The sequence below is a fragment of the Podarcis vaucheri genome (genome assembly GCF_965113315.1).
Source record: "Podarcis vaucheri genome assembly, chromosome: 6".
Classification (NCBI taxonomy): domain Eukaryota; kingdom Metazoa; phylum Chordata; class Lepidosauria; order Squamata; family Lacertidae; genus Podarcis; species Podarcis vaucheri.
In genome coordinates, this window is record NC_138764.1 from 9,332,764 (window position 1) to 9,360,239 (window position 27,476).

A 27,476-nucleotide genomic window follows, 5' to 3' on the forward strand; every position below is an offset into this window, starting at 1 on the left:
AATCGGGGCTGAATGGGAGACTGTGGATCTGGTTCGCAGCACAGTTTTAGCTGATCTCTGCTGCTAATCCTGCCATATTCAGCATTGTAAAAAAACAATAATATGTGGCTGTTGTTCCTCAATTTAACTTACAGTGAACACAGTTTTCAAAATGTATATTACAGAAATGAGTGATTGCACACTTCAAAGTTGCATCTATATTGGCTTTTGGACATAATGTCACAGCCATGCCTGAGTGCGCCCTAGTTGTGTGGACATCACAACTACATGGGTCTGAAAGAAAGATGCTACAAGAGGCTGAAGTGTGAAATGTTGTTGTTTTCATGTGCAACTTCTGCAGCTGATGTCAAAGATAGCTGCTGTTCTGGTTTTTAGTTTTTTGCTGCTTTTTCCCGGAAGCCTTTTCCTCCATGCAGATTTCAATGAACCCTTTGCTTCCTTCTATCTTGACTGGTTGTGTGGCAAAATATATTTCAGCCTGGAAAACAATAACTCTGATAATGCCAGAGCTCAGAAAAAATAACCATTCAATCTAGCAAACACAGAGAAAGAATAGGAATGCTATGAATAGCACAAGGATTAACAGAAAACAGCGTAATGGTTTTACTGTTAAATGAAATATAAGTAGCGCTCTCCCTCCCTCTCTCTCTCTCTCTCTCTCTCTCTCTCTCTCATGTGTGTGTGTATTAACCCCCCCCCCCAGCAAACATCAGACCTGAGATCCTTGGAAGATAAAGATAGTACATAAATGTAATTAAAAGCAACAACTCTTTTGCCTTTATCATTGTGGGACACCACAAGAAGCCTTTTGCCAATGCAAAAGAGTCTTAGCCCTGGGTATTCTCTGCTGCCCCGTTCTAGGGCAGTGTTCAGGGATGCTATTGCATGGAGAATTCAGCCCCAACCGCGCCTTGGACTTTTCTTTGTGCAGCTGTGCATGGATTTTATGCCAGCGTGCCAACGGCTTTCTCTGCATTGATCCTTGCACAAAGGGGGACGGGCCACAGCTGAGCAACAGAGCTCATGGCTTGTGTGCCAAAGATCCCTGGCTCATCTGGTAGCATCTCCAAGATACCAGGCGGCAAGGATGGGCAGGACCTCTGGGTGAAGGGATGTAGCTCAGTGAATAAAACTTATTATTATTATATGTGCATGCAAAACGCCCCTGGTTCAACCCCTCGAATCTCCAGGTTGGAATCTCCTGTCTGAAATCTTGGAAAACTTCTGCTTGCCAGGCTGCCCCAAGCTAGTGCCATGTTCTGCCTGTACTTTCTGCGTGTCCTTTACCTTTCTGATGATTACAGCCCATCCATCCCACCCACCCCTCACCCCCACCACCAACCATGTGCTGGTGCACACCAACACACTCCTGCAACTCAAGATAACACTTCAGGCACTTTAGGCTTAATGCTCCCAACCTACAAACGGTGAATTTAAACAGGTACAGGCAGAGCCTTGGGCAAGTGATTGTCAAAAGCCATGGGATGAATTGCAGCAGTTTAAAAGCAACATTTATAAAGGTCATTAGTAATTTTGAATGCTCAGTTTAAGCTCATAAAGGGACTGGATTTCCAAGGCACCAGGTTTTGTGAAAACCTCGGTTTTAACTAGACTGTATTGCTAGCAGTAGTATACTAAGAGTGGGACAGTACTGGCCATGGTTGCGACCCGGACAGGGGCAAAAATGTGAAACATCACATGTTATAAAGGCATTAAAATAAATACTGTATTATTCTGGGTTCACTATGGAATAATATTGCATATTTTCAAGATGTAGATGAAAAGCTAGGTACTTGGTTGATCAAAGGTTTAGTGAGGTTAGGAGGTCAGACTGCATTGAATAATTGCAGCTGCTATAAACTCTGAATACTGATAGTGGGCAAGGAGAGTATGAATCAGGGCAACTGCTTTAGATTCCACAGTGGTCAGATATCTACCTAGTAACTTGCGAGCAGGAGCAGTCTTTATCAGCAGTGCGAACTTCAGTTTTCAACAGCAGAACCTGAAAGTTTCCTGAGTATTTGCAACGTTTAGGCCACTGAAGATATCAACAAGGTTGAATGAAACACCTGACAACTAGAGTTACTGCTCACTATTTAAGGCCATACTCATTATTTGACAAAATGTTCTTAATGTGTTAAAATATTAGGCATTGTAAACAATCTAGTTTTATTTGCTTTTGAGTCCTTTGTGCATGAGGGGCTTTAGGTAAAGCATTTTAGAATCAATCCCCCCCCCCGACTTTCATATTGTTCTCTAGATTCCATTGGTCAGGAACATTTATCCCTTTGTTTTAGATTCTGGGGGAGGGTATCGAATTGGGAGTCTGTTCTGCATGCATACATTTGTGTCCTTTTCCTGGGGGCCTGGATCCAAAGAGCTACTTCCCATGGGGTGCTTGTGCTCCTTTAGTGGATTTTATTATTTTTTTCTCCATCCCACACCACACATTGCTTTTGAAACCCTCAGATTCAGGAGCAGTTTGCCACAAGTCACAAGAGCTTGTTGTTGTTGTTTAGTCGTTTAGTCGTGTCCAACTCTTTGTGACCCCATGGACCAGAGCATGCCAGGCACTCCTGTCTTCCACTGCCTCCCGCAGTTTCGTCAAATTCATGTTGGTAGTTTCGAGAACACTGTCCCACCATCTCGTCCTCTGTCGTCGCCTTCTCCTTGTGTCTTCCATCTTTCCCAACATCAGGGTCTCTTCCAGGGAGTCTTCTCTTCTCATGAGGTTGCCAAAGTATTGGAGTCTCAGCTTCAGGATCTGTCCTTCCAGTGAGCACTCAGGGCTGATTTCCTTCAGGATGGATAGGTTTGATTTTCTTGCAGTCCATGGGACTCTCAAGAGTCTCCTCCAGCACCATAACTCAAAAGCATCAATTCTTCGGCGATCAGCCTTCTTTATGGTCCAGCCCCACATGACAAAAGCAAACCTAAATGGTGGGAGCTGCCCTCTGGGATCTCCTGGCCTCTGCACCCTCCTGGCATGATTCACCCCCCCCCCAGTGGCCTTTTATTTCCACTCTCCCCTAGTTCCTGATGTAAATCTTCACTCAGTCCTTCCCTGGCTGGGATGGGGGCGGAATTAGGTGGTTTGTCTCTAGTGCAGAAATGCATTGGACCAGCCCTGCTGACAATCCATGGGGCTGACTATGGGAGCTTGTATGGGTCCTCCTTACGCATGCAAGTTTTTTTTGCAGTATCCACATGATGTCCAGGCATCAAATTGCCAGCCTGCACTTCTTCCCCCTTTTATCTGTTTTTCCTCCTTTTGCGAGGAAGTTCTATAAGCTAAAAACAACATCATTCAACTCTTGCCAGTGACTTGTTCAAATCTTCTCAGCAGGCTGTTTGCATATTAAGCTAGCAACCTGTTTCTAGTCCACATACATGTAGTTTATACTGTGTTCTTGGCAACGCACAAGTGTTAAAGGATTTAAATGTCTGAAAATATCTATGACTAGGCTTTATGCCTAGGCAAATTGTCCAGCAAGTTATAAATAGTTATCATCAACAGACTCCTGAACAAAAGCCCAATTTTTCTTCCTTAGGACCAGATTTTCAACTTCCCATTAGGTTGCCAAAATCAATGGCCAGATGATCAAATTGCTCACTGGGTTGTAAATCACCCCTTTAAATGAAATAGATTGCGGTAGCTCCTTCCTGGTCCTGGGTCCCGGTTACAATTAAGATGGCAGCAGATACATATTAGACTGAAAATAATGATAAGAAGGATGGTCACTCTGTAAGTAAAATGCAAGAACTGTAACACTCTGATGGGGATGTTCATGAATATGAGCAATCACCCGTGCAAAATATACAATGGAGACAAATGGAGGGAGATTAAAATAATAAATGTTAATGATGCAAAAATAATGAGGCTGGAGTATAATGTGCTGTACGAGGCATAAGAGTAAGACAAAACTATAAGTAATGAAAAGCAAAGTTAATCCTATAGCTTAATTGGAAATAATTCTCACTTCTAAATTTTACACGCTTTGGTTGTCGGGCTCTGTAGGGTTGCTACCAAGTTTCCCAGACTCTGGATGGGTGGGGTATAAATTATAAATTATTATAAATTATTATTATTACTTGTTCTTTAATCATCAGTTGGGCAAAGAGCAAAAGCAGCTGGAACAGCTGGTTGTGGGGCCATCTCTTAAGAACAGTGGGGTGAATCTTTGGTCTGGGGACCAAAGGCAGGACTCCCCCGAGCCACAACTCATAGTGACCCTCCTCTGCACCCCCCTTGGGTACTTCCGCCTGGCCGGAATGTGTGAAGAGATACCTGTGTAGGGACCTCTTGCTTCCTCATGGCTGAAACATAGACTCTGCCAGTCACTGGCATGCAGCCCCCCCCCTCCCAGAAAGGTTGCCCACAAAGAAAGGTGGTCCCTGTGCTCAGAAAAGTTTCCCACCCGTGCCTTGAGCCATCAAGGTGATTATCCCCATTAATACCATCTGTCCATGGAAGCAGAAGTGGGGGGCAGGGCAGGGCGGAGAAACATTTGCCTCTCCCAAGCAATACGCAAGCACGCCTTCTTTCAGTTCCACCTGGACCTGATGAGGTCATTTCTCTGCTCAAACAGAGCTGGTGCTAACTTCTAGTAGGGAGATGAGACAGCAACCCCACCCAGCTCTGGCGCCCTGTGCCAGTAGCTCTGAGGTGCCATTTCGTGGATTCCGTCGGCTTCCACAGCCCATGAACCAGTCCCTAGATGTGATGGAGCAGCATCTCAACCCCTGATGTTCCCGAGGTGGTGCTTTGGCCCTACTTTGGCAAGCAATAGTGACCTCTCTCTTTTTTGACCCCTGAGGAAACACAAAGCTGGTGGACAATTCAGAGGAAATTACAGTGGTACCTCCGGTTACGTAGTTAATTTGTTCTGTAGGTCCGTTCTTAACCTGAAACTGCTCTTAATCTGAAGCACCACTTAAGCTAATGGGGCCTCCTGCTGCTGCCGCGCCACCGCCACACAATTTCTGTTCCCATCCTGAAGCAAAGTTCTTAACCCAAGGTACTATTTCCAGGTTAGTGGAGTCTGTAACCTGAAGCGTATGTAACCTGAGGTACCACTGTATTGCACTCCACTTTGGCCTTTTGCTCCCTGGCTCACTCCACCCAACCCTTGGCTTCATGGGTTGGTATTCAGGTAGCATGGACAGGTCACGAGAGTTCAGCCTGAAGTTTCAAAGTTTTAGCCTTCAAGGGCAGAGCTAAAATCTCAGGTTGAAGGCTGGAGCCATAGAAGAGAAGAGTTTGGATTTGATATCCCACTTTATCACTACCCCAAGGAGTCTCACTAACAATCTCCTTTCCCTCCCTCCCCCACAACAAACACTCTGTGAGGTGAGTGGGGCTGAGAGACTTCAGAGAAGTGTGACTAGCCCAAGGTCACCCAGCAGCTGCATGTGGAGGAGCAGAGATGCGAACCCGGTTCACCAGATTACGAGTCTACCGCTCTTAACCATTACACCACACTGGCATCCCATAGGGACGGCATGCTCTTCTCTCCTTGGTTTGAGGGCTTCTGTTTTTGCTCTGTCCTCGTGTTAGCAAAGCCTTTTCTCTGAACAACCAGGCAGAGCCAATATTTGTCCTCTGCCCCATCAGGTGCTGATCCCAACGAGTGCTGTACCCCCAGTGAGCTTTGCTCCCGCCTAGAAGTTCCCACTGCCTGCCCTAAGAGGTACCACCCATAAGTGTGGGACTGTGCCTCTGGCAACCATATACCCTGGACCTTCATCCTGTGGAGGAACTAGCTAGTTGAGAGGGGTCCCAAGTGGCGGAGCTTCTGGAAGGTGTCAGGAAAAGCTGGAGCTATGCCAGCAGTTAATATGAAGATACGTCTTTTGTTAAGTTGGGGCTGCTCTGCACACCCTTTCTATGGATCATATATCATGATTTGTGGTGTTGAGGCTATTCGTGTGGCTATACACGTCCATTTCATTTGTATCAGCCGTAGTTTTTGTTGCACAGTCGCACAAGAATGCCCCTCCAGATGGCAGAAATGTGGAAACATTGGGCAAGTGTAGCAAAACAACTAATAAATAAAATGGAAAGGCGTGCCGATGTCCCAGTATAAATCCAATGGCCCAAATAGTGTTTCTTGATTGAGTATGAGTGTGTTTTAATGGTTTGAGTAACAACACATTGTTACCGTATAGTTAAAGCTATGGTTTTCCCAGTAGTGATGTATGGAAGTGAGAGCTGGACCATAAAGAAGGCTGATTGCCGAAGAATTGATGCTTTTGAATTATGGTGCTGGAGGAGACTCTTGAGAGTCCCATGGACTGCAAGAAGATCAAACCTATCCATCCTGAAGGAAATCAGCCCTGAGTGCTCACTGGAAGGACAGATCCTGAAGCTAAGGCTCCAATACTTTGGCCACCTCATGAGAAGAGAAGACTCCCTGGAAAAGACCCTGATGTTGAGAAAGATTGAGGGCACAAGGAGAAGGGGACGACAGAGGACGAGATGGTTGGACAGGGTTCTCGCAGCTACCAGCATGAATTTAATGAAATTCTGGGAGGCAGTAGGAGACAGGAGTGCCTGGAGTGCTCTGGTCCATGGGGTCACAAAGAGTCAGACATGACTAAATGACTAAACGACAACAACACATTCTGGAAAGGCTCACAGCTCTTCCTCTTTGTTTCAGGGGAACTGTCAGCCCAAGGAAGGATGCCTGAATTATAGGAATAAGACACGTTCTCCTACCCTCTCATTCCAACAGCCCTTGTGCTCACTAAAGAGGCGACTTGGGGCTAAGATAGAGGGGACTCTTCTCCAAAGGAAAGGAAAATGTGTTTTAAATCCCTTGGAGGGCTGTGAGGTCAAACCTAGGAATAGCGCAATCCTTTCATCTCGGCCTGCTGGTAATTACAGAGATGCTGATCAGTAAGCTCCATTTTGCACTTAAAATTGCAAGCCGGGTTCAACTTCTGCGCACGAAAGATTTCCACATTGGAATTGTGGGGCTTAAAAGACAGAGTGAAATCTCTCTGAGTTTATGAGGGAGACCATTAATCGCTCTGAGCTGAAATTTAAATAAAATCTGAGCCTTTTGAGATTGTCTAGCAACTGTAACAGGCTTTCCTTATAGCAGAAATGAAGTGAATTGGGTTGTCCATACCCACACGGGAAAAATGGCTGTTGCTGTTTAACTGTCTTTATGGGTCTTCTGCTGCGATGTCATGGCACCAAAGGGTTTTTGTGGACCCCTGAGATCTCACTCTGCCCCCCATTTTAATAATATTTTTTTTAATAATAATAATACATTTTTATTTATACCCCGCCCTTCCCGGTTCAGAAAACCAGGCTCAGGGCAGCTAAATTTAAAACATTTAATTGATGCAACAAAAAACAGCATAAAATACAGTATAAAACGTGAATAGCAATAAATTCACAATTCAAATTTATAGTTCCCATAGATATCCCACTGTGCCCTCCAGAACACCCCCTTTTAAAATTATTATTATTATTATTATTATTATTTTATTTTAAAATGCTCACCATTGCCCTGCTGTGATTCTTTGATGTCAAAACATGAGTGAGCCCCAACCCCACCCACCCAGCTCTCCACAAAGAGGTGGCAAAACTTTGGCTTTTCTACCGGACCAGCAAAGGTCTGGTCCAGAGCAGCACCCTATGGAAGCCCAGTTGTCAGCTGCCAGGATTGTGCAGCTTGTGAGTTTATTTCCTTTTCTCCTCGGTGGCCGTTGCTGCAGGGCCCTCGGGGGAGAGATGATCACTGCTGTGTTGAATTGTTTGTCACATTTTCCGTTTGGCTGCCTCAGAGTCCCCAGGGGAGTTCATTGCGCCAGGGCCCACGGGAGGTGAGAGCTGCTCCCTGTTTGCATGCGCGGCGGCGGCAGCAGCAGCAGCAGGAAAAACAGCAGGGCGAAGCTTCAGCTTGGAATGAGCTGTCTCCGCCAGACAGTGGTTCTCTGGCGCTGGCAGCGTGGGTTTGGTGCCCGGAGCGCAAGGCAGCGTTCTGGTGGCAGCACACAGGTGACAGGCTCTTAATGAAAAAAGGGGTCCCTAGGCATGGACTTTTTAAGGGAAAAAAAGAAAAAGGCAGCAGTTTGCGCTTGACAGAAACAGCCATGTGCGGAGGGATGTGGCAAAGCCCTACAGGCCTCCTGTATCCATCCTCTCTCAGCAGGCTTGGCTGAACAGTATTTAAGAAGGAACCTGGAACTGATGTGGAGAGTCTCCCAACTGTTTCTGTGTTTGTTCCACTTTTAACACAGCCCATGAAAGATTTGGCCAGAAAGATGGTGCATATGTGTGTATGCTTGCTGGCTGGCTTAACCCTTTCCCTGCAGCCGTTTTTACAATTAAAAATCCCCCTCACCATCTGTTTTCGCACCCACGCGTAGATTCTTCTGTGGGGAGTAAAGCAGCTTGGAAAAGGTGATTTTAATAAGGCGGATAACCCACGAGGAATTTTTTTAAGCCTCCCCCTCTCCCCTTGCTATTCTGTTTATATTTGAAGCCAGCTTGGCCAATAATGATAGGGGAAATGCTTTGAGGTGGAGCCCAAGACATCTGGAAGGCCTGCACCGGTCTTCAGAGACCCACATTGGCTCCCAGTACGTTTCTGAGCTCAATTCAAAGTGTTGGTGCTGACCTTTAAAGCCCTAAACAGCCTCTGCCCAGTATACCTGAAGGAGCATCTCCACCCCCATTGTTCCCACTGAGGTCCAGCACCGAGGGCCTTCTGGCGGTACCTTCACTGCGAGAAGCCAAGTTACAGAGAACCAGGCAGAGGGCCTTCTTGGTGGTGGCGCCCTCCCTGTGGAACGCCCTCCCACCAGATGTCAAAGAGAACAACAACTACCTGACATTTAGAAGACATCTGAAGGCAGCCCTGTTTAGGGAAGCTTTTAATGTTTGAGGCATTACTGTATTTTAATATTGTGTTGGAAGCCGCCCAGAGTTGCTCAGGAAACCCAGCCAGATGGGCGGGGTATAAATAAAAAATTACTACTACTACTACTACTACTACTACTACTACTTTGGCTAACCCTGCTGTAAAGTATTTAGCCTACTCATACCTCTTCCCTGATTGAATGTTAGAAAAATATTTAATGAAAGCTGAGATTTCCAGGATCCCAACTTTCTGTCCTTGATGTCCCATTTGGCATTTGTACCCTGAGGCCATAGCACAGGGGTCAGCAAACTTTTTCAGTCCACTGTCCCTTGTGGGGGGCCGGACTATATTTGGGCGGGGGGAAATGAATGAATTCGTATGCCCCACAAATAACCCAGAGATGCATTTTATACAAAAGCACACGTGCTACTCATGTCCAAACACCAGGCAGGCCCCACAAATAACCCAGAGATGCATTTTAAATAAACGGACACGTTCTACACTGATTCCTGGACTGTCCGCAGGCTGGATTTAGAAGGCGATTGGGCCGGATCCAGCTCCCGGGCCTAGTTTACCTACCCATGTCATAGCAGAATGGAATACATGCAGCCTGGTTCGTGGCCCACGTGGTGCTGGCTGGCCTCAGTTATTGGCTATGTGTGAGTGCGAGCCCCATTCTGAAACAGAGGAGGGCAACCAAAATGGTCAAAGGCCTGGAAACAATGCCTTATGAGGAACGGCTAAGGGAGCTGGGCATGTTTAGCCTGGAGAAGAGGAGGTTAAGGGGTGATATGATAGCCATGTTCAAATATATAAAAGGATGTCACATAGAGGAGGGAGAAAGGTTGTTTTCTGCTGCTCCAGATATGGAGCAATGGATCCAAACTACAAGAAAGAAGATTCCACCTAAACATTAGGAAGAACTTCCTGGCAGTAAGAGCTGTTCGACAGTGGAATTTGCTGCCAAGGAGTGTGGTGGAGTCTCCTACTTTGGAGGTCTTTAAGCAGAGGCTTGACAACCATATGTCAGGAGTGCTCTGATGGTGTTTCCTGCTTGGCAGGGGGTTGGACTCGATGGCCCTTGTGGTCTCTTCCAACTCTATGATTCTATGATTCTACAGCCTTAGAAATTGCTCCCTAAGCTGCGCGTTATATGAAATAGTTCCTCTCATCCTGTACTTGGCTGGAGCTGACCCGCCAGCATGTGGCAGGTCAAGGTTAAGGTGTGTTGGCTGTGTGGTCAGGAGGAGACTCGCAGCAGGGATAGGTGGGGATGCTGGAAGCCAAGAATAACACCCGGTGGCAATGGCCATGTTGTACGTGAGTAGGAAGAGAAGGAGCAGCAAGGGGGTAATGAAGGCTTTGATGGAGATTCGGCGGAAGAACCAGGTGGGGATCCAGAAATGAAATAGCAGGGAGTGCATTGAAAGTGCTGATTGACATGCATTAGTAGAGTCCAGGACTGAAATGGCAGGAGGAGTGGGGTGGAGGGAGGTTATGAACAGCATGCGCTAGCAGAGCCATTTGAGGTCCTTTATAAGAGAACAGCAGGACAGTTACCAGGCACATCCAAAATGTATTATTAGAGCTTCATGGGAGCCAAGGACTGGCATTTTTCTGTGGGCTTTTGGATCAGGGCTTTGCTGCACAGCCAGAGGTTGTGTGCAAGAGAATTGGCTCCAGGATCAGCCTGCCATATATACTGTGCATGACTCAAGTGCAAAGTTAATGCAACATATGGAAATCATAGAATCATAGAGTTGGAAGAGACCACAAGGGCCATCGAGTCCAACCCCCTGCCAAGCAGGAAACACCATCAGAGCACTCCTGACATATGGTTGTCAAGCCTCTGCTTAAAGACCTCCAAAGTAGGAGACTCCACCACACTCCTTGGCAGCAAATTCCACTGTCGAACAGCTCTTACTGTCAGGAAGTTCTTCCTAATGTTTAGGTGGAATCTTCTTTCTTGTAGTTTGGATCCATTGCTCCGTGTCCGCTTCTCTGGAGCAGCAGAAAACAACCTTTCTCCCTCCTCTATGTGACATCCTTTTATATATTTGAACATGGCTATCATATCACCCCTTAACCTCCTCTTCTCCAGGCTAAACATGCCCAGCTCCCTTAGCCGTTCCTCATAAGGCATCGTTTCCAGCCCTTTGACCATTTTGGTTGCCCTCCTCTGGACACGTTCCAGTTTGTCAGTGTCCTTCTTGAACTGTGGTGCCCAGAACTGGACACAGTATTCCAGGTGAGGTCTGACCAGAGCAGAATACAGTGGCACTATTACTTCCCTTGATCTAGATGCTATACTCCTATTGATGCAGCCCAGAATTGCATTGGCTTTTTTAGCTGCCATGTCACACTGTTGGCTAAAATACCTAATAATACCTAATGTTCCAGCAACTGTTTTCCACCCACTTCCTCATAGTTCTACCCAATTCCGGGGCATCTTGGCTGGCATTTATTTAAAGAGGAGCCATGTTTTCCATGGAAGTCCCAGCACACTTGTGCCCCCTGACTCTGCTCCTATGTGAGTCAAGTAGTGGTTAAGAAACAGCTCTTCCTAACCTACCTTGGAATTCTGTGCAGCCAGGGGCATCTTAAGCATATCCGGTGCCATGGTGCAAAGCTCTCTCCGGCGCCCACCCACCCTCCCGTTTCCCAGAGTTTTGTAGGGAGGACGGCACTGCCGGCAGGGCTGGAGGAGGTGGGCAGCGGTTGGAGGGCGGCTCCTCTGGCGGGAAAGAGGCAGAGGCTGGACGCAGCACCTCCCGGCTCAGCTGGACGCTTCGTGCCACGGTGGCCACGGCAGATGGAGGCTCTGGGCGTGGCGCTGTTTCGGCGTAGCATGGCAGAGGTGGGCGAGGGCGGCGAGCTCATGCCGGAAGGCGACGCGTCCAGCCTCTGCCTCTTCCCTGGCACCCTCTAGAACTTGGCACCCTGGCGCCCCTCACCACTAGCCTCTATGGGTAAGACGGCCCTGTGTGCAGCAGCTCCTCTCCCCTTCCCCACCCCAAATTCCAGTACTGTACCAGGCTGTCCTCAACTGCAGCCCTTCCCCCCTCTGACTCACTCTGAATATGGCCAAATCAGTGCCATCCTCAGGACAAAGGGAGATCCTGGGGATGGGGTGGGGGGTGGGGGAAATCAGCTCCTGCCTTCAGGCAAGGCAAGGCAAGGAATTGCATAATGGATTTCTCTGTTACCTACAGGGAAAGGTTTTGTGCGCACTCATTCACAACAAGGCTGCTGCACAGATCAATGTAGGCTTGTATGCACCCCAAGTCTGCCCTTATAGTAATAGTCTGCCAACCGAAAAGCAAGCCTTGGAAGGTGTGCTGCATTTGCTATATTTGCATTAGAATGGCAAGCCACATGCTGTGATTGACATGTCTTGTTTCTCGCACTTTGAGCGGTTTATTACGGAAGGTGGTGATGGAGACCCTATTTGCAGGTTTTGCATTTATTCTTCTGGCAGAGCTCTGCTTGCTCCCCCCCCCCCCATGCTTCTTGCTCTGTGGGGGGCCTGCTTCAACCAAGGAGCCCATAAAGGTTAGTGGGCTGTTTGAAAGCCAGAATACAGCATGTGAATCAATTAGAGCTGATTGAAATACTTCTTTCTTTGCTGAAGCAACATGGCTGAGTAAAACTAAAGAATATTCCACTGGGGAGCAGGAGTCAATTTTCGTTAAAACGCCGTGATTCCCCCCCCCCCTTTCCTGTTGAATAAAATGGAATGGGGAAAACTTCATTTTACAATAACATTTGCCCAGTGATGTGCATGTAGCTGGGTCAGAGTTTAATAGAATTGTTTATTTATTTCTATCCTTCACCTTCAACAGAGGGGCTAGCAGAGTAACAAGAAAGAAAACAGTACAATAAATAAATAAATAAATAAATAATCATACAAATTAATGCACAAACAGCAGATTGAAAACAATGAACTAAAAAAGCAACAATCAGTTAAAACAGATGGTGTTCATAAAAATCTGAGGGCCTCAGCAAACTTACTGAATGAGTTCTGAGTGAGCAATGAATTAATGTATAGTATTTGGAACTGTTTTACAACTTTGGCATGCATTTGTTTAATAGTAGAAGGGATTACTGGCAGTGGAAGAGCACTTGGGTCTTGCACTGATAAAAAGTAGGAAGCAAAAATAATGAACAAAGAGAATGAATTACATAACCATAGAGCAACACATATGATGGATCTCAATGGATTTAATAACCAAAAAATTAAGTTGTAATAACAAAATTAAATGGATCAACTACATTTTTTTTAAAATAAAAAATGCTCATTACTACCAGGTCTTGATTTAGTGTCTTCCTTAGCTCCCAGTTTGAAACGTTAAAAAAATCCCAAAACAGAATGGACACTTTGAATTTTAAAAATAACAGGCAACGAATCAGAACAGATTTTTAAAAACTAGTTAATTTTTTATTAAATACTCAAAAACACGATGGTTTATAACTGCAGGAAGGCTCTGATAAACCTTTTCTCATTAATATCTCCTGACACATTATGTTGTACTTTCTCAATTGACGGAAATTTTCTGCATCGTTCATTCCCTATTTGGACAGAAATCTTCCATGACAGAGACTACAGTTCTGCACTTGAACAAATGTGGCTTGATGAAACCTCTAATCTGATCAAAAGTGAAGGTGAGGCAGCTGTTGGGGATGGGGGAATCAAGCCACTCTTTTCTCCTGAGAGCAACAAAGAACTGTCAGGCCTTCCTTCTTAACCTGTCAGCTGACTCAACTGGCTCCTAACAGCATCAAACTGTTTGGGCCAGGGATAGAGAGCCAGTGGGCCTCTCGCTGGCTGTGGTTGGACTCTGACTCCCATCAGCCCCACTCAGCAAAGTCAGCAGTCATGGGCGATGGGGGCAGTAGTCCGACAACATTGTTCTCCATCCCTGGTCTAGAGTTTGAGACCTTTTTCTGATGTACAACTTGCTAGCCACCAATTCCGGACTGAGAAACCTCTCAAGGCAGCTGCCCCCGCCCCCCACCGGCTTTTGTGCCAATGCCGCAGCAGCTTTTGTTTTACAGTGGTGCCCCGCAAGATGAATGCCTCGCAAGACGGAAAACCCGCTAGACGAAAGGGTTTTCCGTTTTTGAGTTGCTTCGCAGGACGAATTTCCCTATGGGCTTGCTTCGCAAGACGAAAATGTCTTGTGAGTCTTGAGATTTTTTTTCGCTCCCCCCCCCTTTTTCTAAGCTGCTAAGCCGCTAATAGCCTTTTAGCAGCTAAGCCGCTAAACCGCTAATAGCGCTAAGCCGCTAATAGGGTTGCTTCGCAAGACGAAAAAACCGCTAGACGAAAACACTCACGCAACGGATTAATTTCGTCTTGTGAGGCACCACTGTAATATGCAGGGATTTGCTCAATCTCATTCTTCCTTTTCATTTATCCCGTGTTTTTAACAAGAAATTGTGTTGCTGTTTTTCTCCTGGTACTTTTCCCCAGAGCAAGCCTGCATACCAATTAAACCAGAATGGAGTGGCAGCTATGCTGCTGCTATTCTGGTACAACCTCCATGATGTCCTAGACACATATCCAGCCCAGGAAAGGATAATGTAGGATAGGATAAGGTGAAATAGTGAAATCAGTAGAATGAAAATAAACCTCATAATGGGAAATTAAAAGAATCTTTATTGGATGTTAATGACAATATGAATTAAAATGTAAAATACAATCAAGGTAACTAATGGTATCTGTAAATGAATATAGACAAACAATAAGACATGTATATACAGAAATATTTATTTGTATATAGATAGTGTACAGATAAGGTTGAAAGCAGAACAACAATATACAAAATCGATAATGTGAAAAACTTAGAGACGACATAAAAAAGCCAGAAGAAGGAAGGAGGGAAGTCAACTCAGAGTAAATGCAAATGCAAATGCAAAGTAATGTGTATATGTATAGTATGTAATCATAAAATCAATAAAGATTATCTTCTGTAGGGATATCGCGGAGTGGGGAGTGGGGTCCGGAGGGAGCATGACGCGTGACCTTTGGGTGCAGGGGCAACCCCCCCCCCGCCAGACAAGCCACAGCTGTCTGTACATCGTTCCACCTCTGCCTGACCTTTCGCAATCTCAGCAGTTTGCGGTGTCCTGTCTGTAACCCTTTTCCATGAGACGTTTGTCTCCATTCGTCCTACGCTGTGCAAGGGGAAAATGACGCTGTGGAACAGGTGCCAAAATAACTTTGTACCACCCCACGATTTCGGGACGGAAGATGTGTAAAGGTCACAGCCCAAAAATGTATTTGCCTGGCTTGCATATTTGTCTCAACAAAAGGGGGCTCCACAGGAATGGTGGTAGCTCGCTCGCTCGCTTCAGACCACCTGTGCGCAGCTCACATGATGATCAACACCTGTCTTGGGCCTTCACTTCAATCTTCAGGGTAGGAGAACGCCAAGGCAGCATGTCTCCAGGGCAACTTCTGCCCCTGTCCCACGTACAGCTATCACTGCAGCGCCTCTCCCCAGTGGGGAAATAAATACAGGGGAAAAATCAACAATTTGGCAAACACAGAATCCATTCAATATTGCCCCCCCCCCAAACGAATAAATGTAGACTTAAGAACAGAAAGCAAAACAGGTGTTAACCAACAATAAAGTTTGTGGTGCTGGCCTTGCCGCACTCCAAGGAGTCTGGCTTAAATACTGTTCAGAGGGGAGGGCTCGAAAATGACATGCAGCTGGCTCCCATATCCCTACTCCTTAGGAGACTGACAGCAGCAAAAAGGAAATGTCGGGGAGGGTAATGATGGCAAGTCTCTTCCCCAGCCTCCTGGAAGTACCAGCTGCTGGTGCAGGTCTTCTTGCAAGCAAAGAAACAACAGAAGTGACAAAGTTATAGCCCTTTTTTGAAGGGCATCAGGGGTGGAGTACATCTTGAGATTGCTAGCCTGTCACCTGAGTAGAGAGTTCCATTCAGATTTTAAGCTGCTAAAGCAAGGGACTATTCCCACCCCCAAATCTTACTCTGCCTATGCACTCTGCATATTGATGGTGCATATAAATAAATGAATAGTAGCAGTGATGGTGGTAAAGGTCCCAGAATTCATTCTATTCTTGCTCTTGTTTCTTCTGGAGTGGGTGGGAAAACAAAATGTTTGTACTTTGAGAAAAGAACAGAATCACACACAGACTCGGAACTAAAGACTCCTGTGAGCAGATTTTCAAATGCTTCTCATCTACAACCGGGATGAGATTTATACGCGAAGCAAAGTTGCTATCACACCAACCTCCTTGAAATAATCTACACATCTATTTTAGTTCTGAAATAGAAGTTGGATTCTGCAGGGGGCAGGGAAATGCTGCCCCAGACTGGGAGCGAGAGATGCTCTTTCAGCTGTTTGTTTATATTGTGTTTGTTTGCTTTGTCTGTCTGGGATTTATTTATTTTATTTGTCTAGCTGGTTTGGCAACTGGCGCTGTGATCCTGACAAATTATTCCCGTTGCTGTCAATCAGCATTTCATTTCCTCAGCAACTGAGGCCTTCGAACAAAAGAAATAAGCCCTTCGCTTTTGCAGGGCGCGTGATGTGCTGAATTGGGGTTGACAGTATTTTATTTTTAAAAGGCTGGTGCTCTGGGAGGTGGGGGCATGGCAGGTGCCCTCTTGCAGAACAAGTGGGGCATAACTAAGTGACAGATGGCTGGCAGGTAGAGAGGACTCTGCCCCAGAAGAGGAAGAGAAGCCGCTTGTGATGGATACATGCTGGATAAATTTGGGGGTTGTTTGAGAAATGCAGTGGTTCTGTGGCTGTGTCAGGATAAGCAAGGCTTGAGACTACCAAGTGGCTGGGGGCATCTCAGCCCACATACATGCAATGGATTGGTACCGACCAAATCATCCTCAGGGTAGACCCAACAGAATTAATGGACCCAAGCTAGTCATGCCGTTGAGTGTCAATGGGTCCGTCCTGAGTTATAATATAGGCTTATCCCAGGGGTTGGCAAAGTTATTGTGGCTTGGGCCAGTTCACGGTCCTGCAGACACCGCGGTGGGCTGGAGTGCATGCGCATGCATGCTTAAACGCTATTTCCAGCGCAGAGGAGGTGTGCACAGCTTCCCATTGGCTGCAGGAGCTTCTTGCAGCCAATGGGAAGCCAGCCAGCGTTGCGTAAGGTGGTCCCCGCTCTGCTCCACACTGGTTTAGTGTGGCGCACTGGAGCCAACTGAGCAGGCAGCGGGGGTCCATGGGCCAGTTAAACGACCCCCATGAGCCACTTGTGGCCCACGGGCCTTAGGTTGCCGACCCTTGACTTATGCTATAGGCCTGTTAGAAGTGGAGCTGCTAGTTTTCAAGCAGCCACTGCAGTTGTGACCTGTTTGAAGAAGCTGCTGTAGCTGTGCCTTTAAGAACAGCTGGCATGATGGCAATCAGAGGTTTGTGGATGCTGAATGGGGAGTGGGACTGTGCCTCCTGGCTTCTGCCTACTAATCCAACAGCCAGCCCCCAGGTGCTCTGTACTATGCCATCAGAAAAGGCTGCCTCTACCTAGCTGCTTAGTCCGATATGTGCATAGATCAGGAGGTGGGGCCACTGGGGGCGCTGATGGATGTTGGTGGCAGGACCGCCCCTTGCATGCATTCCTTGAATCCGTGTGTGAGGGAACATCTTGAAAGTCCTAAAGGCCATTGTCAGGGAACTGACATCAGAGGGAGAGGCGAAGGGGAGGCTCCCAGATGATGCTGGTGAAGGACCCAGCAGCAGGGGGAGAAACAGCTCAGTAGAGGGGGAAGCCAATCAGCGCAACACCGGGGATAAAGGGGGGCAGACGGGGGAATTGGAGAGAGGGCTCCAGGACTCTTCACTGGACATCATTGAGGAGAGCCCAGGTCCTCCGCTACCCATGCCCTCCCTGCGCAGAAGACTCCCGCGCAGTGAGAGGAGGAGGAGACTGGGTGTCAAACAACTTTTATGTTGGAAGAGGTTCAAGAAACGCCCACTGACGGATTCTGCCAGTGACTGAGGCAGCCACCATGAGAAGGGGCTGTGCAGTCAGAAAGGTTTAACAAGGCAAATTAACCGAGAAAGGCACCAGTTTACGCACGAGTAACTCATACCCATTACAGCCATCTCTCATGCTTTGAAAAACTTCACCTGCCTATTTCTGAGCACCAGGTCAGGCCACACACCTGGTCAGTTGTCAGCCTAAATTGTACAGATGACTGAGTTAAATGTATGGGAAGTGTAATGATGCTTCGAGCTACGCTGTGCAAGTGCTTAGTGCTTGCTATGACCTGAGTGAGCATTGCCTCAGGTGTCTAGCCTGGGATATTTATATTTATATGGAGATGATGCAGATGAGTAGAAGGGAACTTGGTTTGCATGTGGGAGCATGGTTTGCATGTGGTAATTCTAGTTAAAGAGTCTCAGGCACCAGGCTGGGACGATTGTTGCTGAAATCCCTGGAGACCTGCCGTCTCTAGGAGGGGCTGGCCATACAAGACTCAATGGTCCCATTGTCTTGGAGAAAGTTGGAACAGGTGAGGCTGGATGGACCAGGGGGCTGGCTCAGTATAAGACAACTTCATACATTCACGGCAGCTCTCTCTCAGCTGTAGCACCTGAACCCCTTTAGGGGGAAAAGCAAAGGAACATTGGGACTTTGCTTCTACCCTATCTTTTTACCCCAGACAGCCCCGGATGAACAACAAACTCACGACGCACTTGCAGTATGGAGACCATGAGGGCAAGTAAGCACTCCACTTGGGATCTGTGTGCTTTAGTCAGTCAAGCCTGGTGCCCCCAGGAACTTCAAAGGCCCCTCATGGATCTGACCCAGCAGTGCTGCCGCTTGCTGCCCCTGGATGGCTGTTTCAGCAGTGGGCATGCGCCAGTCCTGCTTCTGAATGGGAGTGAAGGTTGGCTCCCATCTGCCCTCCTCAGGTGGCAGAGTTCAACGTACTGGTTGGACCCCGTGTTGTTCACTCTGTTTTTATTCTGCTTCTCAGAGAATTACTGTCTCTTCCTTACCTCAGTAAAAAGGGGATTGACCCATCTTCTTTTCCTTGTGCCTTCTCAGTGCAGGAAATCCTGAAGGAGCGCCGAGAGGGAAGGAGTGGTGAGAGAATGAAGAAGCCAACCGAGCAGGAGAAGCATGAGGTGGCAGCGCAGCGCTCAGTTTAACGGGCTCTGGCTGATGGTCCCATGGGTGTCCTCAGTATTGGTCCTGACTCTGGGGTGCTGGGGGCTGGCTGCAGCTGTTGCCACACCACACGAACAGCATGCCTCCACAGCCTCCTCCAGCCAAGTACCGCTGGACTGGCTGCTCACTGATCGAGGACCATTTCACCGAGCCCCAGAGTATGTTGACTTCATGGAGCGCTTTCGGCAGGGTTTCGCCACCAGGTACAGGATCTACAGGTAAGCCAAAGAGACGGGCCGGGATTTTTTCCCATCAGTTCCATCACCAGCACATCTCACCTTATGGACTGAAAGGGGTTACCGTAGATTCCGGCACATAAGACGACTTTTTAACCCCAGAAAAGAGGTTAAAAAGTCGGGGATCGTCTTATGCGCCGGGGATGCGCGGAGCGGAGCCCACCCCCCGCTGCTGCTGTGCTGGCGGCTTTCTCCTGGTGCGGAGCTGCCCAGCGTATTAGGCGACTGGGCTTATAAGACGAACCCCCAAATTGCAGCTGCCAATTTGGGGGGTCGTCTAATACGCCCAGTCGCCTAATACAGTGGTGCCCCGCAAGACGAATGCCTCGCAAGACGGAAAACTCGCTAGATGAAAGAGTTTTCCGTTTTGGAGGTGCTTCGCAAAACGAATCTCCTATGGGCTTGCTTCGCAAGAGGAAAATGTCTTGCGAGTTCCAGCAGGATTTTTTTCCTTTCCCCCCTCTTTTTCTAAGCCGCTAAGTCGCTTATCAGCTGATCCGATCAGCAGATAAGCCGCTAAAAGCCGCTAATAGCGCTAATCCTCTAATCTGTCAATGGGCTTGCTTCGCAAGACGAAAAAACCGCTAGACGAAGAGAATCACAGAACGGATTCTTTTCGTCTTGCGAGGCACCACTGTACGCCGGAATCTACGGTATATAGAAATGGATTGAGTCCCTGTATTTCTAGACAAACTTCATCCCAAGAGGATTTCAGGGCAGCAGGCAGCAAACCAGTACAATATTTCTTCACATTTAGATTAAACAGACACAATCTCAGTTCGCCCCTAAACAAACTCCTAACAAATCAAGGTAAAAGGGGTTTTTTGGAGGGGGGCAATGAAAAGCTGGTAATGAGGGGAACAATCTGAAGGGAGTTCACAATTGGGACACAGTGACAGAAGAAGAAGACACTGCTTTGGGTCACCACAGAACATACCATTGATGCAGGCAGGATTTGAAGGAGGCCTCTGGTTCACTTAAGTTAAGAGGAGCTGAAGGGGGAGATTTTGCCCTGTGCTACTTTGTGGGAGGGAAGTGTGTCCTTTTGGATATTCTGCCAGGTACCAAAATGTGTGAAGCTGGCCCTGATGGAGATCAGATGCTAGTCCCCCTGTGAACTACAACAGAGGGACAATCAAGTTCTCAACTTCTACTCCTTTCCCATCATTTAGGCTTATGTCCTCACCCTGTCCTCACATCTATGGGTTGGTTACTTCACTACATTTAGGGATGATGGAGAAATATGTCCACATTTTAATGCAAATCTGCTTAACTTGCATATCCCAAACCAATCACAGACTGAAATGCAGCAATCCTTGAAAAGCCACACTTCTCTGAATTGTGTGATGAGGTTCTCCAATCCTGTACATATTTGGGAAGAGTACTTACAATAGTGCATGGTAGGGGAAAACATACAAAAATGCATTATAGTAGGAAAAATTGTTTTTAAAAATGTGTGCATTAGACAAAATGTGTACAATGGGCAAATCTATCCATTCCTAACTACACTGCGGTTTAGTGGAGATTTTTGCTGGAAGGGAGAAGTCAACAGCAATTGCCCAGAGGCAAAACCTGTCCTGGATAGCATGATATTATGTTGCTAGGCAGCCCCAGCAGCAATATGCCCCTTTCTTTGGATCCAGGAAAAAGATTGGCTCCAACCAAACCGAACCATCATGGCAACTCAGCCACAGAACTGAAGGCCAGCAGAAGTTAACCTTTTAATTGTTCCATCTCAGTAGGGTTTGAGATGCTTATCGTTCATATTGATAAACGGGCACTTCCTTAAATCTGGACTGGGTTTGCATTTTGCTTCTGACTTTTGGCCATGAACCTATATAGAGGAGGTGTTTCTTGAACCTTTTGAACTCAGGGTCCTCTTCTAAACTTACTCTACTCACACCCTCTCTCAGCACCAGATTCTCTATAGATGAGCTTGCAAAGATGGTTGCCTCCAATGCTCATACAGCTGCTGCTGTGAAATTGAGATACTCAGCTCGACACTAGCCTTAGGAGAGGAACGGAATACAGTCTTGTTGGCCCGTCTTAAAACCATACATAGGGAACCACCTTAACAAAGCTGTAGCTTTTCCCTCAGATAATGGGGCAATGGAGATGTTGTCACTTCTATAAATCCATTCTGTATCTGCATGGATCCCCTTATTGTCTTTGCTGGTGGGAAAGAAGCGTACTACCAGCTTCAGGATCTTATCCCTTCCAGGAGTATTGTGTGCACACAATATTCTACAGCAGCTTTCCCCATCCCTGCTATCTAGGGATGATGGGAGTTGTAGTTCAGCAACATCGGAGGATCCAAGTTTGAGAAAGTCTGCTCTACAGCGTGGTTGGGGAAATTCAGGCCTGGGGGGGCTAAATCTGACCCTCGAGGCGTCTGAATGTGGCCTGAATAAATCTCCCCAAGCTGCACACCCTCATTCTTCCAGTTTTGCACTCTGAATGCCTCAGCCTGGTCATAATGCGAACTCTGATGGTGCCCTTTGCTTGCCTAGAGGGAGGATGGAGAGGGGTGTGAGACTGTACGGTGGTCAAGTTGACATCCATTGCCCTGCCTGCTTTTGTCCCTGACAGCATGTGGCCCTTGGAAAGCTGCCCAGAAGGCACTGTGGCCCTTGGGAAAGGGCTCCATACCCCTGCTCTAGAGACGATATCCCGCTAGGGAGGTTCATCTGGCAGTATGAGAACCACTGCCACTGGGGAAAGGAGGGGTGATCTTTGAAGCCCTGTGAGAACAAAACAAAACAAATTCATGGGTTGGGGGAGGCTTAAAGCGTAACCCATGAAATGCCCCCATTTGGAATGCTGTTTATCAGACTCAGAACTGGCATAAAGCGCTGCTGGGCTACAGCTTGATTGTCAACATTTCAGGGATTGGCTTGAATAGACTTCATGGCGATGTCACTAGGAAAGATTGTCATAAATATTTCAGTGGCTGTTCTCAGAGAAAATGAGCAAAGCCGGTTGTACGAGGCAGGATCAGTGGTTCAGTTGGTTTGTTTTTGTTTGTTTTAATAAAACAACAACAACAATGGGTTATGGTAGTTGGCTTGCTTACTCACTTGACTTTCTCATTTCGGCAAGCTGCAAGGGAACTATCCAGGCATCAAAATTAGATTGGAAAAGCAATCATTTTAGATTGACAATTCCGTTGGTGACAGGGGAGCTGTCAGCTGTGCTCCCTCCTAGGAGGGATTTAAAAATTCACTTTTATTCTCGTGCCTGTCACCTCTCTGTGCTCTTAATTGTGGTGGCTGTTTTCAGTGCAAGCTACTTCTGTCAGGACCCTAAAATGCAATGACAACGGAAAAGCTTGCGCCAAAGTACTATTAGTAACAGCAGTAACAGAAATGTAATGATAAATAAAACATAAAATAAGGATCTTTTTGTGGACACTTCCATTTGAACAAACTGATTTAAGGTTCTTACAAAGCAGTATTGAACAGGCACTCACAGCCTGAACTGCAGGAGGAGAGAGATTGGCTGGACCAAATATAACAGAGGCGCAAGATAGCAGCAACGCACATGAGATTTAAAAAGGTAAAGGGACCCCTGACCATTAGGTCCAGTCATGGATGACTCTGGGGTTGTGGCACTCATCTCGCTTTAGTGGCCGAGGGAGCCGGCGTACAGCTTCCGGGTCATGTGGCCAGCATGACCAAGCCGCTTCTGGCGAACCAGAGCAGCGCATGGAAACACCGTTTACCTTCCCGCCGGAGTGGTGCCTATTTATCTACTTGCGCTTTGACGTGCTTTCGAACTGCTAGGTTGGCAGGAGCAGGGACCGAGCAACAGGAGCTCACCCCGTCACGGGGATTCGAACCACTGACCTTCTGATCAGCAAGTCCTAGGCTCTGTGGTTTAACCTATGCACATGAGATTTACCATATCAAAATTAGCCCTATATAAACCTAACTCTGACTTTTGAGAATATTGCCAGTATTATATCGTTATTAGTGCTGGTTGATCCTCTTCGCCATTGAGTCATTTATTAAGCAGGTGACGTCATTACCCTGTTTTCAGCGCCTGCTTAAAAAAAATTATTTAGGCAAGCCTACCCGCGATATGTAATTTTATTATCTATATTCATTTGTAAAAGTGTTAGTTTTATCTATATTTTGATAATTTGATTGCGTCGCCTTGTTTATAAAGCTTTATTTCATTGGCATTTTCTGATGAGGTTTTTGGGGGTTACTTTTTGTTAGAGGGTTGTTGTTTTTAATTGAGTGGTAAATAATTATTGCTCAATAAATAAATACATTTAACAACACACATTAACTTATTAAATACAGTGGTAGCTTCTTCCAGGGGTGGGGGGTGGTACACCATTTTGTGGTCCACCTCAGGTGTCAAAATGTCTTGCGCTTGATTCTGCCTGATTCTACCAGGGGCTGTTGTGCCACTAAAACAGTGGCTTGGTGTGCCAGATCCCTAGGGTTTGCCCTTGATAGCATAAGCTACTCAAGTGATGCTCCAAATTTTTAAAAATGATACACACTGGTGGGCACCTGAGTTGTTGAAGGAATGCACCCTGTTGATGTATTTGCAGAACATACAATGACTACAGTGATGGACTGGAGCTCCAAACTGGGTAAACAGTTGAAATGAGGGTTGAATATGTTTGCCAGCATGAATCGACCAGCCTTGAGTGTCCCTTGTCCTTTTCTCTGCAGTTATAGGTTTCCTTTCACAGCTTGGTACGTCTTGTTGCAAATGCCAATAGTTAGGCATACGGCATTGCAAATATTTATTTGCGTAACCGAAAGGCAAAGTGCAAGTGTTTCTATTCAGAACTTTCTGAAGAAGAGTATTTCTTTCTAACCTCCCGAACTTCAAATTTGGCTGATGTGATATTAGGATAACCACGATTCAAAATAGGATTTTTGGAATGGTCTCTGAATTGAAGTGCCTAAACTAGGGGTGCCCAAACGTTTCTCAAAGAGGGCCAGATTTGATGAAGTGAACATGTGTGAGGGCCGACCGAAGTTGTTGAGCTTTTACATATACTGCCACAGGGGCCGGATTAAATCGACCAGTGAGCCAGATTACGCCCCCAAAACGGACTTTGGACATGCCTGACCTAAGCGAAATAAATTGTCCAGAGGTTAACTGTGGCTGATGTGACTAGAAGATCTTAAATAGGAATTCATTTCTCTTGGAAGCACCTGCGTCCCTTGATCACTAGATCATCCACAAAAGCTACAGAGGCTCAGATTGGAAGGTCACACTTCCTTTGAGTTGACCTGTTCAAAAAGATTCCTTGTTCCTCCACTAGACGATAACCACACAATTGATACAGTACCAACTCCCAATATAGTGCATCTCTTGATGCTCCAAGAGAAAAGGTCTCAATGGTTAATTTTTCAACTCTTGTAGAACTGCTTTCTGTAAGGAAGCCAGGGCTGCTAATAAAATAAAGATTTACAGGGAGATAAATTAAGTGCACAGTTAAGATACTGCTTTGGGTATTTGGAGGAAATGGCCACTGTGATTATTATTTTTGTGCCAGACTCTGGCACTGTTTTGTTTAGGGAAAGGAGACAGGGCTGTGGATGAAACTGGGAGGCACCGGAGCTGTTCCAATTTAGATGGTTTTCCCAGATCAGAAGCTTCCATTTTGAATTTGCTTCCATGTGGAGATAATTCCAGGGTATTTATTTATTTAGCTATAAACTTGCAACACTATTTAAAATCACAGCAGTATTAAGATTTATAATGAAATAGACATTCCATAACTACTTCAATATTAAAACTCTGATATACATTAACCCCTAAAAGCCATCAAAGGGGAGGGGAGTCCCAAGGTCCTCTTAAACATTGGCAGGCATGAGGCCTGCCAAATCTCAGAAGGAATGACTTCCAAAACTGTGGAGCTACTGCTGAGAAGGCTATGAGTACACATCAACCGGACTGTCTTTTCCAGTGGGCACGTAAACAAGCCCTCCAATGCCAAACTCAAGGAACAGACACATAGTGGGTTGGTGGGTTGGGTCAGGTGACTAGTCTCCTACCATTCAGGGCTTTAAAGGTTATAACCAGCAATGGCAATGGCAGCCAATGCAATTGTTACCATTTTAGGTGCAATATATTCCAGTAGCTCAGCGCCAACCAGCAGTTGAAATTTGTAGGCCCCACCACCTAGAACAGGCTTCCTCAAACTCAGCCCTCCAGATGTTTTTAGCCTACAACTCCAATGATCCCTAGCTAGCAGGACCATTGGTTAGGGATGATGGGAACTGTAGTCTCCAAACATCTGGAGAGCCGAGTTTGATGAAGCCTGACCTAGAATGTATAGCACTTCAGAAAAATCACAAGCTATAACTAAGATTAGCTCTTGGCATATTTCTCATAGTTTGTCTTGGGGACACAAACCGTAAGCCTGGGTTTGGACAAACAAGAAAATGATATTTCAGGTTTGGTAATTACTGTTGATCAGGATTCAAAAATGTTTAACACTCAACCTTTTCAAATTGCACAAGCTTCGTTCTCTATAAATGTCTTTCCATGTTATGTCAAAAGCTCAAGACAAATTGCCCTGTATCTATGTTTCATCCTCACAGCAGACCTGTGAGGCTGTCAGTGCCTTGCGGCAAGAGCCCAGTTTTGCGCTTTAAAAATACCTTGCTTCTGAATACTGCAATTTCATGTATGGGAAGCTTCAGATTTGGGGAAATATTGGTTCCCATTTTAGCTTTAGTTACAGGGCCGTTTTCTTGGAACAGGAGTTAAAAGTTAAATGGAAATAAAGAAATCAGTGGAGGGCATTAGCCATAGCAGTGATGCAAAGACAAGCATAAGCCTGTCTACTTAATAATAACAGTATTTATATTTCACCTTTGAGCGCACAAAGCATTTCACATATCTTGTTGTAATCCCTACAATATCCTTGTAAACTAAAGGGACCCCTGACCGTTAGGTCCAGTCGTGGACAACTCTGGGGTTGTGCGCTCATCTCGCTCTATAGGGCGAGGGAGCCGGCGTACAGCTTCCGGGTCATGTGGCCAGCATGACTAAGCCGCTTCTGGCGAAACCAGAGCAGCACATGGAAATGCCATTTACCTTCCTGCTGGAGCGGCAACTATTTACCTACTTGCACTTTGATATGCTTTCAAACTGCTAGGTTGGCAGGACCAGAGACCGAGCAACAGGAGCTAACCCCGTCAAGGGGATTCGAACCACCGACCTTCCGATCGGCAAGCCCTAGGCTCTGTGATTTAACCCACAGCGACACCCACGTAGAATCATATTATTAACCCCATATTGCAGTTGGATAAGCTGAGAGGGTGGCTTGCCTAAGGAACCTTGTGAGTTCCTGGCAAGGCAAGATGGAAACCACAAGCACCCTGATTCATTGCTATTGTTGCTCAGCTAGTACACTACATCAGCTCTCAAGCACTATTAATCAGGAGGAAGCTGATATTTTTGTATTTCTGTAAGCATCTGAGTCTGAGCCAAGTGGCATTGCTCTGTTAACCAGGTGAGGCATGGAATCGGTTCCCTGTACTGTGCCTGTCTTGCAGCTAGAAGGGAGCCAGCTGCCAAGATGGGTGGCAGTTGGGGACTTGTCCCAGAATCTCCCTGCTCTCCTCTGGGGGAAAGCAAGTGCCAAGATCAATCCCCACAAGCCGAAGAGAGAAGGGAACCTGCCGTTTTCTGGCACCCAAGACAAGCAGCAGCAGTGGCCGGGGATTGTCTCAGTGCATTACCTCATTGAGGGGAAGCAGACTGAATGGTCCTGAGATGGTGGTTGGGGCTCGGTGTGCCACACCAGTCTGCTTTTCTCTGCACTGATGATAATAATAATAATAATAATTGCACCGCCAGTCAGAAGAACTAGAAGTCCCTGGACAGCGTGTAAAATGGCAGAGTCATTGATTCTCTGTTCAGATCATTTTAGTGAGCAATGCCTGATGTGGTGGGGCAGAGCCAGAGAGCCAACCTTGTGCCATCTGCATTGCTTGTGCTCGCTTCTATGGGGCTGGGGTGGAGCAGGGCAGCAAGGAGGTCAGGGCTGGGGGGGGGCACACTGGTGGAAGCGCCAGATTGGTTCTGCCTCAGCTGTGTTTCTGCTCTGCTCTGCTCCACTCCAGCCCTATCTAGGTAAGGTGAAATGTCTCCAATGTTGGGAGGGTGGTTTCATGGCTCTGGCCAACCTTACCAGACGCTAC

The 27,476-nt window shown here is 46.6% G+C and overlaps 1 protein-coding gene across 2 annotated transcripts in view; it reads left to right on the forward strand.

Moving 5' to 3' along the window:
* Nucleotides 1–27,476, forward strand: part of BRINP2 (BMP/retinoic acid inducible neural specific 2) — a 95,024-nt gene that overhangs the window by 29,730 nt on the left and 37,818 nt on the right. For both annotated transcript variants that reach the window (XM_082229063.1, XM_082229064.1), the window contains exon 2: nucleotides 18,935–19,275. In XM_082229063.1, the coding sequence (XP_082085189.1) occupies nucleotides 19,010–19,275 (266 nt within the window). In that variant the 5' untranslated portion in view covers nucleotides 18,935–19,009. The remainder of the gene's footprint in view (nucleotides 1–18,934; nucleotides 19,276–27,476) is intronic.